The sequence below is a fragment of the Thermobia domestica genome, chromosome 12 (genome assembly GCF_964235325.1).
Source record: "Thermobia domestica chromosome 12, izTheDome1.hap1.1, whole genome shotgun sequence".
Classification (NCBI taxonomy): domain Eukaryota; kingdom Metazoa; phylum Arthropoda; class Insecta; order Zygentoma; family Lepismatidae; genus Thermobia; species Thermobia domestica.
Genome location: NC_137465.1, coordinates 105,652,396 through 105,665,535, shown reverse-complemented (window position 1 = coordinate 105,665,535; position 13,140 = coordinate 105,652,396). Strand labels below are relative to the sequence as shown.

General features: G+C 35.8%; 1 protein-coding gene across 6 annotated transcripts in view; it reads right to left on the bottom strand.

The window, feature by feature from the left end:
* Window positions 1-13,140, bottom strand: part of LOC145666574 (tubulin polyglutamylase TTLL13-like) — a 211,565-nt gene that overhangs the window by 87,629 nt on the left and 110,796 nt on the right. For all 6 annotated transcript variants that reach the window (XM_081733930.1, XM_081733929.1, XM_081733932.1 and 3 more), the window contains one exon: window positions 6,502-6,727. In XM_081733930.1, coding sequence (XP_081590056.1) covers window positions 6,502-6,727 — 226 coding nt within the window. The remainder of the gene's footprint in view (window positions 1-6,501; window positions 6,728-13,140) is intronic.

Here is a 13,140-nt window from a genome sequence, read left to right as displayed (position 1 = left end):
TTAAATATCCGGGATCAATATTAATAGATCAAAACCATATTCACGAAGAAATTTAAAGTCGAATAAAGGTAGGGAAACCGTGTTATTCTGAAGCTTAAAATATAAAACGATAATCATGCCTGTAGTGCTGTATGGTTGCGAAACATGGTCGCTTACTCTGAGGAAGAACGTATATTGAAAGCATTTGAGAATAAGACCCAGAGACGAATATTCGGACCCAAGGGGAAAGGAATGGGAATTGTGCAAACCTCTTAACGAGGAACTGGATAATTTATACCGTTTACCAAACATTGTGAGGAGTATCAAGTCTAGGAAGCTTAGGTGGGCAAATCACGTAGCAAGAATGGAAGAAAGTAGGAACGCTTTTAATTGGAAGTCCAATGGAAAAACGATCATTAAGAAGACCTAAAAGTAGATGGGAGGAAAATACTAATATGGACTTCGCAGAAATAGGAATACAAAGTGGAAACTGGACCTAATTGGCTAATGACAGAGGTCACTGCTTCTATGAACGCGGCATTGAACAAACGGGTTCCATAGGCCATAGAGTTAGTATATTACATGTAAATCTTTAAGGGATGATTCCTTATGTCATATGAAGCAAACTACCGGAAAATTTAACAAAAATGGCTAAAAGCATACACTTTACAATTGGAAAAATGTTGGGAAACAATTGTGAAGGGTACTATTTTAACATTGGAACGCCCAACATTGGACAATTTGACCTTCTAGGTTTTCTTTTGTTCGTCAGATCGCTGATTTTGGATTTCTTTCATGACTTTTAATTATTTGAACTAACAAGCAACGTACAGAACAAGGCAGGATCAGATCCGACTCAAACTTCGCCTAGAGGACACACAATAGAAAAGAAGAAAAAATGCCAAATTAGAGCTGCCCCCGTCCAGAAACACCGGAGATAAGCTCCGCAATATAGCGCACTACGCGACAATATATATAAGGTAAACCTCGCAAGATACCCGTTTATGTCGAAAACGGAAAGGATGGGCAGCACGAGAATGACATCAAGATATTTGATATGCTATAACACTGACTTGGCGGCCATCTTGAAAGCCGCGATCTTGGATATAGCTTAAGGTATTGAAATGAGAAGCGGAGTGTGTGATATATCAATGTAAGGTATAATGCACAAAGAAAACCAATGATGTAACCGCGAAAAACATATGTGTAATGGTATGAACGGGACGAAGTGTAGAAGACTCGAGCAAAACAAACGTGTATTCGAAGGACAGAATAATAGGGCAAGACCCCACAACAATGGTACGCGACAAGTAACTGCAACAGTGTTTGTGCATGGAAGTGCATCCGCCGTGACACATTATGCCTTTTGAGGATATTGGGATTCCGTTTGGGACAGTGAAAAACCACAGTTGCAACCTGCGATACGAGCTCTCGTTTGGAGACTACATAAACTACAAAGGACTATTTCTTATGGAACAGTAATTCAGCAGCACACTCCGGAGTGTAGGAGATATAATCTTGGATTGGTGAGCAAAAGCACGACCTACCTGGGATTGAAGCCCACTCCTGGACGACGTTTTGTACGTTTCTTGTTCAACTTTCTTGGTGTTTCGTGTGAACAAGGGACATTTCGGCCCACGTTTGTTTAAACAACACTATCTGAAACAAAGTGTGTACGGATGAGAAAGCCCAGCCATGTTCTAGCTTACATTTTTTTTTTTTTTTTTTTTTTAACGAATGTTTCTCTTCCTTTGCGCGGTTTGTTACACTGTTTCGCGACGGTCCCAAACAGTCACAATATCAGGAAAAGGCAGCGTTCTGCATTGACTCAATGAGTTCCATGAGTTGATGAAGTCTCCCACGAGAAGGCTAGTTTACCACACAATGAGACTACTCGAATTGTGTCTACTGGTTCCGAGTCTTATCCACATTTACTTTTGTTACATCGTGGTTGTTCAAAATCTCCAGCATGTGTTCAGTTGCTTGTCGTTCGTCCACTGTCGGTTCTGTCGATTGGACGGCCACTTGTTTTGGAAGTACACTTTGCATCAGTAACACCACATTGAGAGGGTTCGCCATTGCAGCTCTACATTGGTGTTTGTAGATTAACGATACTGCGGACACATTCACTACACAAAATATTACGCGTTTTGGCATGCATATGCTACACACACACACTGTCACTTCTCACTGGCCGGCCGCTGCTGTCACGTTCACTTTGTTCCATATGTGCCAGTGAAACCAGTAGACACAATTCGAGTCGTCTCATTGTGTGGTAAACTAGCCTTCTCCTGGGAGACTTCAACAACGCATGGAACTCATCGAGTCAATGCAGAACACTGCCTTTCCCTGATATTGTGACTATTTGGGACCGTCGCGAAGCAGTATAGCAAACCACGCAAAGGAAAAGAAACATTAGTGAAAAAAATGTAAGCTAGAACATAGCTGGGCTTTCTCATCCGTACATACTTTGTTTCAGATAGTGTTGTTTAAACAAACGTGGGCCGAAATGTCCCTTATTCACACGAAACACCAAGAAAATTGGAAAAGAAACGTACAAAACGTTGTCCAGGAGTGGGCTTCAATCCCAGGTAGGTCGTGCTTTTGCTCACCAATCCAAGATTATATCTCCTACACTCCGGAGTGTGCTGCCGAATTGCTGTTCCATAAGAAATAGTCCTTTGTAGTTTATGTAGTCTCCAAACGAGAGCTCGTATCGCAGGTTGCAACTGTGGTTTTCACTGTCCCAAACGGAATCCCAATATCCTCAAAAGGCATAATGTGTCAAGGCGGATGCACTTCCATGCACAGACACTGTTGCAGTTACTTGTCGCGTACCATTGTTGTGGGGTCTTGCCCTATTATTCTGTAATTCGAATACACGTTTGTTTTGCTCGAGTCTTCTACACTTCGTCCCGTTCATACCATTACACATATGTTTTCGCGGTAACATCATTGGTTTTCTTTTTGCATTTTACCTTACATTGATATATCATACACCCGCTTCTCATTTTAATACTTTACGCTATATCCAAGATCGCGGCTTTCAAGATGGCCACCAAGTCAGTGTTATAGCATATCAAATATCTTGATGTTATTCTCGTGCTGCCCATCCTTTCCGTTTTCGACATAAAAGGATATCTTGCGATGTTTACCTTATATCGTATTGTCCGTGGTGCGTTATGTAGCAAAGCATATCTCCGGTGTTTCTGGACGGAGGCAGCTCTAATTTGGCAATTTTTCTTCTTTTCTATTATGTGTCCTCTAGGCGAAGTTTGAGTCGGATCTGATCTTGCCTTGTTCTGTACGTTGCTTGTAAGCAATGACCTCACAAAATATTATGCTAGTGATCTTTAGGACTTTCTAGAAAAACACTAGGTTACTTCAAATGCCCAAGAGTGGACAATTTTTCGACCACACAGAAATTTAGACTAAATCTTGTAATACGTAACTTCTGCTCCAATTATTACTTTATGTTGGGTGTTTCTTGAATTGCAATAATGGTATCTACTTACATAGTAATAATATATTCCTCAAACAATCAAATATTAGTATTTAACACTATATTGCATGTATGGCATTGGCATGGCATTAGTATTGGCATGTTGCTTGTTTGTCTGGACTAGTTTTAATCATTGGGAACCGTTCACTGGTAACAGTATAACCGCGCATACAAAACGGTGAACAGAAAATGGCTCTTCTTGTATTGAAGAACGAAGACTGGACAATCGAAGTAAGTGAACTCGGAGCGTTTATTGCAATAACAATGCACATGCTACGTGTTGCTATAAGAACACTGATATTTATAAAACGTGGTCTGAAATTTGGAGTGTACAATGTTGTAAACAAACAATGGCTTATAAATGCTTTATCGATGTGTAATAATGATATTTTTCACATTTGCCGCACAAACAGCCCGCGTCTAGAAAATGAAATGTTCTTGTTATTTACTGAGATTTAGAGTAACTTCATTATTATCAGTTAAGTTTTTATCAAACCAGGATCGTATATACCCAATGATGAATAGCTCCCCCAGTAAGACCCCTGTCCATTTACCTGGTCCGTTGTCTCAAAAACAGACAGTAGTTGATGGCACTATATTATATGCATGTATAATGGTGTTTGACACATCGAGAAAAAAGCGTTTATTCAGAAATTGACAAAGGATCTTTGTGCTGATTACATGAGGAAAAGCATAAAGAACGCATTCCACATGCAATCATACGGAAGGAAGCCTGAAAGTGAAAATTGTATCAGATAGCAAAACGATGTGAAAAGAACGAATCAAATTCTTGCTACGTGTGAGGAAACTTGGTTTGCAAACTTGAAATAAAGGGAAAATTTACGTAACATTTACCGAAATTTAGTAACTGCACAAAATTATATCTTACTCTGAGGCTCCTGTTATAATATTAAAATAAGCCACCAAATTTAGCACTACAAAGTATATACCGTTATTTCAATAGAATATATATTATTGGTCTTCCCATAGAATATCACAACTACTACAACTATCTTTGTCTTATTAATTCACAGAATACACGCTACAATTCATCCTTTTCACACACTTCAAGCACGTTACTAAAAGATCACACTTTTCATCCAACACCTCTCCCCCTCTTTTTTTAAAATCGTTATTTCAACTGTTATATCCTGAACGTACTGGAGCCCTCCTAACAAGATTTGAACACCTCAGCGTTCTTTTTTGCATTTTCTACTGCCGCGTTCGGTACCCTTTGTGAAACAGAACCACCTTCCATTAGACGAAATTGACAATCCTCTGTCTGTGCAATATCTTTCCAATGATTCTGTACTGAAGCAGATTTCCACTTTCAAAGTCTTCTCTCTTGAAAATCTTTTACATGTCTCCTTGATATCGATGATATGGTAGGTATGATAAACTTTTCTGTTACCCATTTACCCAAACTTCGTACAAATTATGTCTCATTTGTTTGCCTAATATTCCTTTTAAAGCTTCGGTATTCCATTCTAGTGATTCTTCACCCATACTTGTTTATTCCCTTCTGGATGATCCTCTGTCCTCTTCTCCTTGGGTCGTTCTGACACAATAAGCCATCTTCGGGGTTTGAATCATTTGAGTCTTATTCAAGAAAATAGTAAATTTTGAGTTTCATCTTTCAGTAAACTACTCTTATTTTCTCCGGGTAGAAAGAAAATTCGGAAAATACTCCTAGGAAACCTTACGCTGAAATCTCGAATTCATTAAAAAAAAAAAAAAAAAAAAAAAAAAAAAAAAAAAAAAAAAAAAAAAAAGATCACCATACTTTCTTTCTATCTTTGTTCGAATGTAAAAATGAAATAAATAAAAATAGGCTTTTAATGTTTATTTACGCCACTTATACCTTTTAGACTTGTAGCTAAATTTGCTTACTTGCAACATAGTGAAGTTTCATATGAAACAATAGATGAAGAACATCGAACATAGGTACAGTATGTAAGTTTGTGATTCTTATAGAAATTTAGTTTTCTGTACTATGTCAAGTTTATGTGGAGCCAGTTTCGGAGATAGCACATTAAAGCAACCAATTTATTTCATAAAAATAATGTTTCATTATACTCGTGAACCATATTGAATTAGTCCTAACACTGAGTGCTGCTTACATCATTGTATACATTGTTTATTCTTATTCTGCGGTTACCAGAATTCTTATACTAAAATTTAACCGAGATGAATTTAAAGATGTGAATCTCTAATTTAATATTAAAAATAAAAATGGGTAAAGCTTTGGGAGGGCAATCCTCTCAAAATTCTTACTACGGTGGGGAACTGCCCCTTCCCCCTCCATTCTTGACGAAGAGTGTTGTTCTTGTTCAGCTGACTATTCGAGATTTCTGTAGACTTTCTTCAATATGCAAATGTAGCTCGGATCGATCCAGATTGTCGTTAAGAACAAAATTGAAAATCATATATACTTGACAATGAGCAACTTTTTGGTTACCTCTACATTACGCTTGCTGAAAACTAAAAGCGATCATTTGAAAAGATAAAGTAGTTCCCAGCTCTAAAAACTACCGGACGATATCTGCTATCCATTTGTTTCTCTGTTTAATGTTGATTAGTCCGTCTATATGCCGTTCCATGCCACTCTATTTGTAGAGATGTCTAACAGCTGCACTACGACTCATGTCAATGTGTTACACCAAGTTCACTGCTTTGCATCTGGACATGTTTACGGTCCTTTCACTTCGAAGCTCGAGACACTGATCTACTGAGTCAAAGCGACTGAAAAGCAAACTTCAAACACCTTTACAATTGAATTTGACAATCATTCAACTGAGGGTAGACAGCAAGATTTTTCAACTTGAAAGCTATCCAATAATAAGTAAATCTTGTTTTACCAAATGGTTGATGAATAACAGAACAAAACCTATAGGTTCTTGACCTGTATATTATTAAACTTAGGTACTGAAATGGATTACGAAGATTATTATAAATGTTGCTGAAGGAAAAAAATCCTATGTTTAAAGATTTAGTTATCAATGTATGATAAATGAGATTACCTCAAGAATAAAAGGTTTCAGTTTATCATTTAAGAAAATATCGAAACCCATTAGCTCAAAACAAGCATCGTAACTGTCATGTAGTGGAAAACACGTATGGTAATTATGGTATAACACAGGAAATGCTGATAAAACAGTCTTGATTATAATATCATCTATAGACTTCCAGAGCTCCTTCACATTGTAGCCTTCCCTTTCAAGCCATTTATTGAACGTTGACAACCTTCTGTAAAGACAAAAGTCAAATCTAACTTTAACATGCAATATATATCACCATATCAACTTATTATAAATACTAAACTTAATTTGACAGTAAAATACGGGGAAAAACTAGCACTTAAGATTGCTCCGACGAAGTAGTAGTTATATAATATTGATATTTCATACAAATCATTGTTCCTCTAGGCTTCTGAGATTCTAAATTACTGCCTACGTTCTTCTCTACATCTTGAATAGAAGTATTTGAACATTATATTAGATACTACAAGAATTTGTAGGAATTTTATACCGGCTAAGCTAAAGGAGACGGTGACGAAGTGAAACGACTGAAATGGTGGAATGAAGAAAATAAGAGGAAACGGAAAAACCCCGAGAAAACCCACGCACACGGTGTTTGTTCACCACAAAGCACACTTGGTGCGAGTTGGGATCGAATCAAGGACCCCATGTACCAGAAGTGAACGCTCTACCACTGAACCTCCGCGGCACAATAGTTTGTAGAATTAACAAACACCATTTTGTTAATCACTCCATATGAAAATTCACTTTTTACTTTGCAGATTAGCTGCTAGCTTGTTCAATTCACTAAGTTTTATGAAAACATCATTGCTAAATAACTAGTAATAAACGGTCATAATAATACACAAGCTGTAACAACGTACAATGAACACTAAAATAACTGAAGTAAACTAATAAATAGCATTAACAAATCTGTAAGTTTATACTTAAACCAAAATTCCTACTGTAAAAAGACCCCAATACTTAGATATTTCTCAATTAAATAAATGGAGCACAATTAAATTATAATTTCTCAGTTTGTGTCATTATTTTGAATCACGGAAAGTTTCAAGAAGGTTTTCGTCCTTATCAACGGTAGAGGAGGATAATGATTCGACTGATGTATTAGATGATTTGAATAGCATCCATCAAACCTAAAATTTTCTTCTGAACTGGAATCTGTAAACTATATTAATTTTTAGACCAGTATTCACAGAATGATTAATACAATTTTCTACTTTCATACTCAGGAAACTTAATACCTGTGATTATTTCGTGCATTAAAATTCAGCTCACTCATACTTAATCGACGTTAATACATGGAAATGTTTCTCTTAAGGACATTTAGAACATATTTCAAGGACATAAACTCGAAAGACAATGTGAATCCATTATCAATTTAGGTAAGAAAAACAGATACACTCTACGATGATTCATAAAAAACAAAATTATCACAAAGACTTCTTACATTCCATGTTCCAAATCTCATGTCCATTTTAGTTTGCTGAGTCGTGGCAAGTTACCAGTCACTTGTCTGACATATCTAGAGAACTTACCCTTCGATCCACTACTAGAGGATACGCCGTATTGTGATAACAGAAACCCATGCTATATGAGTATTTTCTGCAAAGCTAGTTGGAAACTGTTTACGAAAATATCTGTGTATCGTGAAGGATAACGTTTACTATTTTTTTTTCCTAATTCTTGTGTGATTATAAACTTATATATTGATAATGCTCGTGCATTATTATGAACGTTAATTACTTAGCACCGATGCTTTTATTAAACTTTTGAAGCCAAACTTGCCATCAGTAACTTTAATCTATATAAATAAAAATGAATGTCACAAGTTTGCTCGCTAACTCCTCCTAGGAAGCTGTATCCTGATTTGATAATTTTTGATGCATGAATGAATCCTGGCCTAACTTAGGTTTCTTGAATATTTGCACCAAGGGAAGAAGAAGGGACGTAAAAATAATTTAAAACGACCCATGTTAACGTCCAATCCATAGTTTTCGGGGTCGCTGAGATGAACAGTGCAATCTAGTGAGTGGTTACTGATGCTGTTTACGTCCACAATCATCCCCATCGAGATGGGGTTCAGAGATGGAGGTGTGTGAATAGGTGATATGTAAAAATAATTGAAAATGATGGATATTACTGTCGAATCCATAGTTTTCTGAGGTCTCTTGAGATGAAATGTTTACAGGAAGCATACGTTTAATACAGCGCAATGCTCCCAAAGAGCATCGAGAAAACTTACCAGGCTATAAAAGTTTCTTCCCCAATCCTCTAGTCTGCAGATTATGCAATTCCATACATATGCCATGAGAATTATATGTCCATGACCAAAAGCAACACACTCACTAGATTAAAAAACACTTGAAAGACTCAAACCATAATATCGATAGTTAAATTGGTCACAAAATCTTCATGATTCATTAAAAGGCAGGCATACGAGACTCCTTTCATTCGAACGAGGGACCAAAATTAAATTTGAATATAGAAAATCTAGATAGAAGCTGGAATCGTTATGACCCTCACCGTCACCAAAAATCACCGAACAAGAGATTGATTTAAGATGTGTATTCTGTGGAGCAACAAGGTGTTTTATTTATAATTACTTAATTTTCATACTCTCTATCCCTATCAAAATATTGTTTCTTATCTAAGTCTTGAAAATGCTGACAGCTGTTAGCGAAAATTCGACGTTTAATATAATATTTTGAACGATCTGAAAGAATTTTGAGGAATAAAAGCGAGTATCTTTGAGTTTATTGATCTTGAAGGGGTTCGTATTACAAAGAAGTGTGTAAATTAAAGAGAATAGGATCAATGGCGCTGGTAGCAGTTGAATCTTTGAGTATAACAAGCTAAAGAGTAACTGTAAAGTACTGAGATGAAAGCAGAAAGCTAAGAAGTCATACGGTACTCAAGCAATGTTTAAATAAACAGAGGAAAAGGGGATCTGGAACTACGATACTAGCAAGGAAGGAAAAAGGATTGCAAAGGGAAACCAATAAAGCCAAGAAGAATTGATATTGGAGTCAGAAAGAAATTAGAAAGAATGGGTAAATAGAACAAATGTATACGGACGTTAAATTGATAGAAATAAGTCAGAAAGAAAGACAAGTATGACAGAAAAATATGAAAATGGCAATATAGTTAATGTGGAAAAAGAAATGTTAGAGATGGAGTGAATATATTGAAGAATTATATGATGATAGGAACAAACCGCGTAGTCTACATGTTTAGGATGAGGAACGAGCACTCGGTAGATGAAGAAAACAAATGACTAAGAATACTGAGAGATAAATTCCAACAAGCACTTCAGTACATGAAGAATGGAAGAGCATCTGGGATGGGTTACTTACCTGTTGAATCGATTAAAGGAAGAAACAACTGTTCCGTATATGAAACGGGAGAACGATCAGATGATCTTTTACAGACCATAATGATTACGTCACAAGAAAATTAACGCAAAATATCACGAGAACTACTTGTACTGTAATTGCTTAAATCTATCGTTACTTTTCAAACTAACAAATTAGATTACATGCAAAAGCACCTCACTAGCGCATCGCAAACACGACCTATAAGAATGCAATGTCTATATTTACATCAATAAGTAATAGTAATTTTTTTTATTATTAGACAATGCATTGTGAGAGTCAAAATGGACGAAATCAATAGCTAATATGCATTCAACAAATGTTACGTTATTCATTATCAAAGCACGTTTTATGATGTCATTATTCTGGTTCGCAATATCGTTTATCTTATTACATGTCCATTTATTATTACTGAAAACCTGAAATACGAAAAGGAGATAAAGGGACGAAATAGCGAAACAAGCCTTTAGGAAAGCATATTTTTTGAGTTGTTAATTACGAAGTTAAGGAAAAGATACTCCAAATGTTAATTATGTTGTATGTACTGTAAAAGATAGAAACATGACACTAAAAAATAGAAATAAGAAACGACTTGGAAGGGTTTGAACTGTGAATTTGGAGAGAATGGAGATGATAATTGTTGAAGTACGAGGTGTGCAAAGAAAGACAGAACTTTTTAAACTGTGAGCCAAGGCTGCAGATCGCCTGCTCTATCTACCGTGTGCACTTCACGTATATCTTGGTAAAAGATCGCCTTTTACTGGGTTCCGATCTATACTTTAGTTGTCGAGTAACTACCGATTGAGTGACGTCATGTGTAAGCTGATCGTCGGAGTATTGAAAAAGCAATGATAGAGTAGTTAGAGAAAACGCGTCTGTGTGAAATTGTGCGTAAAACTGGGGAAACTTTTATGGTAACATTCTAAATAATTATTCAAGAATACACGGATGACTGCATGTGCCAAACGCTGTACTATGATTGATTTAAGTATGAGTTTTAAAGATGGTAGAAGTTAGGTTGCCAAAAATCCAAGGACTAGATTACTTTCTAAGTAACATAGACCAATATGCTGAGATTGTGCGCGCTGTAATAATTTGTGAAAATCGTCGTTTAACTGTCCGTGAGGTTGCTGGAGACAATGCCTTAAGTGCAGGATCTTGCCTGAAAAACTTGCAATGCAAAACATTACACTTTTGTTGTGTCTCATGCATCCTATTCTCCGAATTTGTTCTCGCCAGACATGTTTCTATTTCTCAAACTTAAAATCATCTTGGAAGGGCATCGTTTCTAGATCACAGAGGAAATTCAAGGAAATACGACGAGAGTACTGCACGTAATCGAAAAAAGTTATTTCCAGCAGGCGTTTTAAAATTGTAAGAAATGATTGCAACCATGAATTGACAGTAGAGGGGAGCACTTTGAAGGAGATAGCAGTTGAAACTTGTATAATAAGCAATAAATCAAAAGCTCAGTCTTTTTCTGAACACATCTTGTAGTCCTAAGAGATTTTTGATCCTTGAATGTCAAAACAAACTGTTATTGGGAAGGCACTTCTAGTAAATCGAAAACTTTCGTAAAACACTTGTTACCTTGTAAACTGAGTAATAACGAAGTAAATAAATAAAATAAAAGTGCTAGGGAAAATGGGCCAAAATATTGAAAATAAATAAATAAAAGAAAACTATGACAAAATATCGGATACAAATAAAATAAAATTATGACGTTCACCTTTTTTAAGTGCCTGAATCGAGAAAATACACAGTGCATTACTTTAACACGAAACAAATGGGCTTGTTCTGTTGTGTATGTAATAATGCGCAATGCATTTTTCCATTCCTCTCAATATTCAGAAAATAAAACTCAGATTTAGCTCAATGACTTTATTAGGACACATTTCTTGTTACTTCAAGCTTCAGTATTCGGCTTGGAGTTTGTTTCACGGTTAAATGAATTACATGCACCAAACAAATAAAATCTCAAATGATGTGGAAGCCATGAACCACAAGAAGTGCAAATTCATGCTAGTTTGATGTAAATAAATTAATTAAACAAAAATGTAATGAATGGAACTAAAGAAAGATTTTATACAATGCGCAAAAAACCGAATATCAGCGATCTGACAATTTGAATTTTGACTGTAGAGATCTAAAGACAAAACTTCAAATCTAAGTACATTTACATTGCTCTTTCGGCATTTCTTGAAAATTAGGTAGATAATTATTAGTGTATTAAAATTATATGAGTTGAACAAAATATTGATTATCTTCGCTTATACCATATATTAACAAAAACTTTCGTATGCTATCAACACTCATGAATTTATGAGTAGAGACACGATTTTGTGGTAAATAAGAATTCGTAATTTCGTTATAAAAATAAGTATAAAGCGGGATAAAATCCGTGAATAAAATTTCAATGTAAGAACGCTATTTTCCTTGGCAATTACAATTAGTTACCTTTTATTTCACCGTAATTTCCACTTGTCAATCATGACATGAGCTCATACATGACTATATTAAACAATATTTGAATTTTTAAATAATAACACAAAGCATCCTCATTGAATAACAAGTTGAAAGTTGTAAAGTTCTAGACAACTGGCCCACCACATGGAGTACAAGGAACAAAATATTAAAAGCACTATTTGCACTATGAAAAAATTCTCTTGTGATAATTTCGTGAGATGTAGAAAGCTGAAGTAGTGTGAGCTGGGCAATGATGAAAATAAAACCGTAATCAAAACTTCTGAATGGAAATACATTTTGATTGATTGTTTGATTAGATTTTAACGTCCTTTGTCAGTAACGTGGCTATATAGGACGAGACCTACTGTTTAAAGTGGGTTTCGAAAAATTACTCGGGTTTGTAACCGTGGCTAAAGCTCCCAGCAGGGTTTGAATCTGTGATCACGTGCGCCGAAAACGAGTTCTAGCCATGTGGCCTTGAAGGATCTATGAATGCAAATACATGTTACGTGATTTTCACATATTTTTACGCTAAACAAAATCAGCGCATGCAAAGAAAACACCTGTAAATTTTCACCACTAAGCGTTTACTCATGGTTAAGTATGTAGAAGGGAGAAGTAATGGTAATGAATAGGGTAACCCAAAAGCTTAAAAAGCATTAAAAGCATAACAGCAACTTACACATATGGTTGGTACCTTGTACGCGGTTATGGTTGTCTAAGGAGCCAGAAGAAACTAATTTTAAAAGCATAATTTAAGAAAATAAAGCATAATTTAAAATAT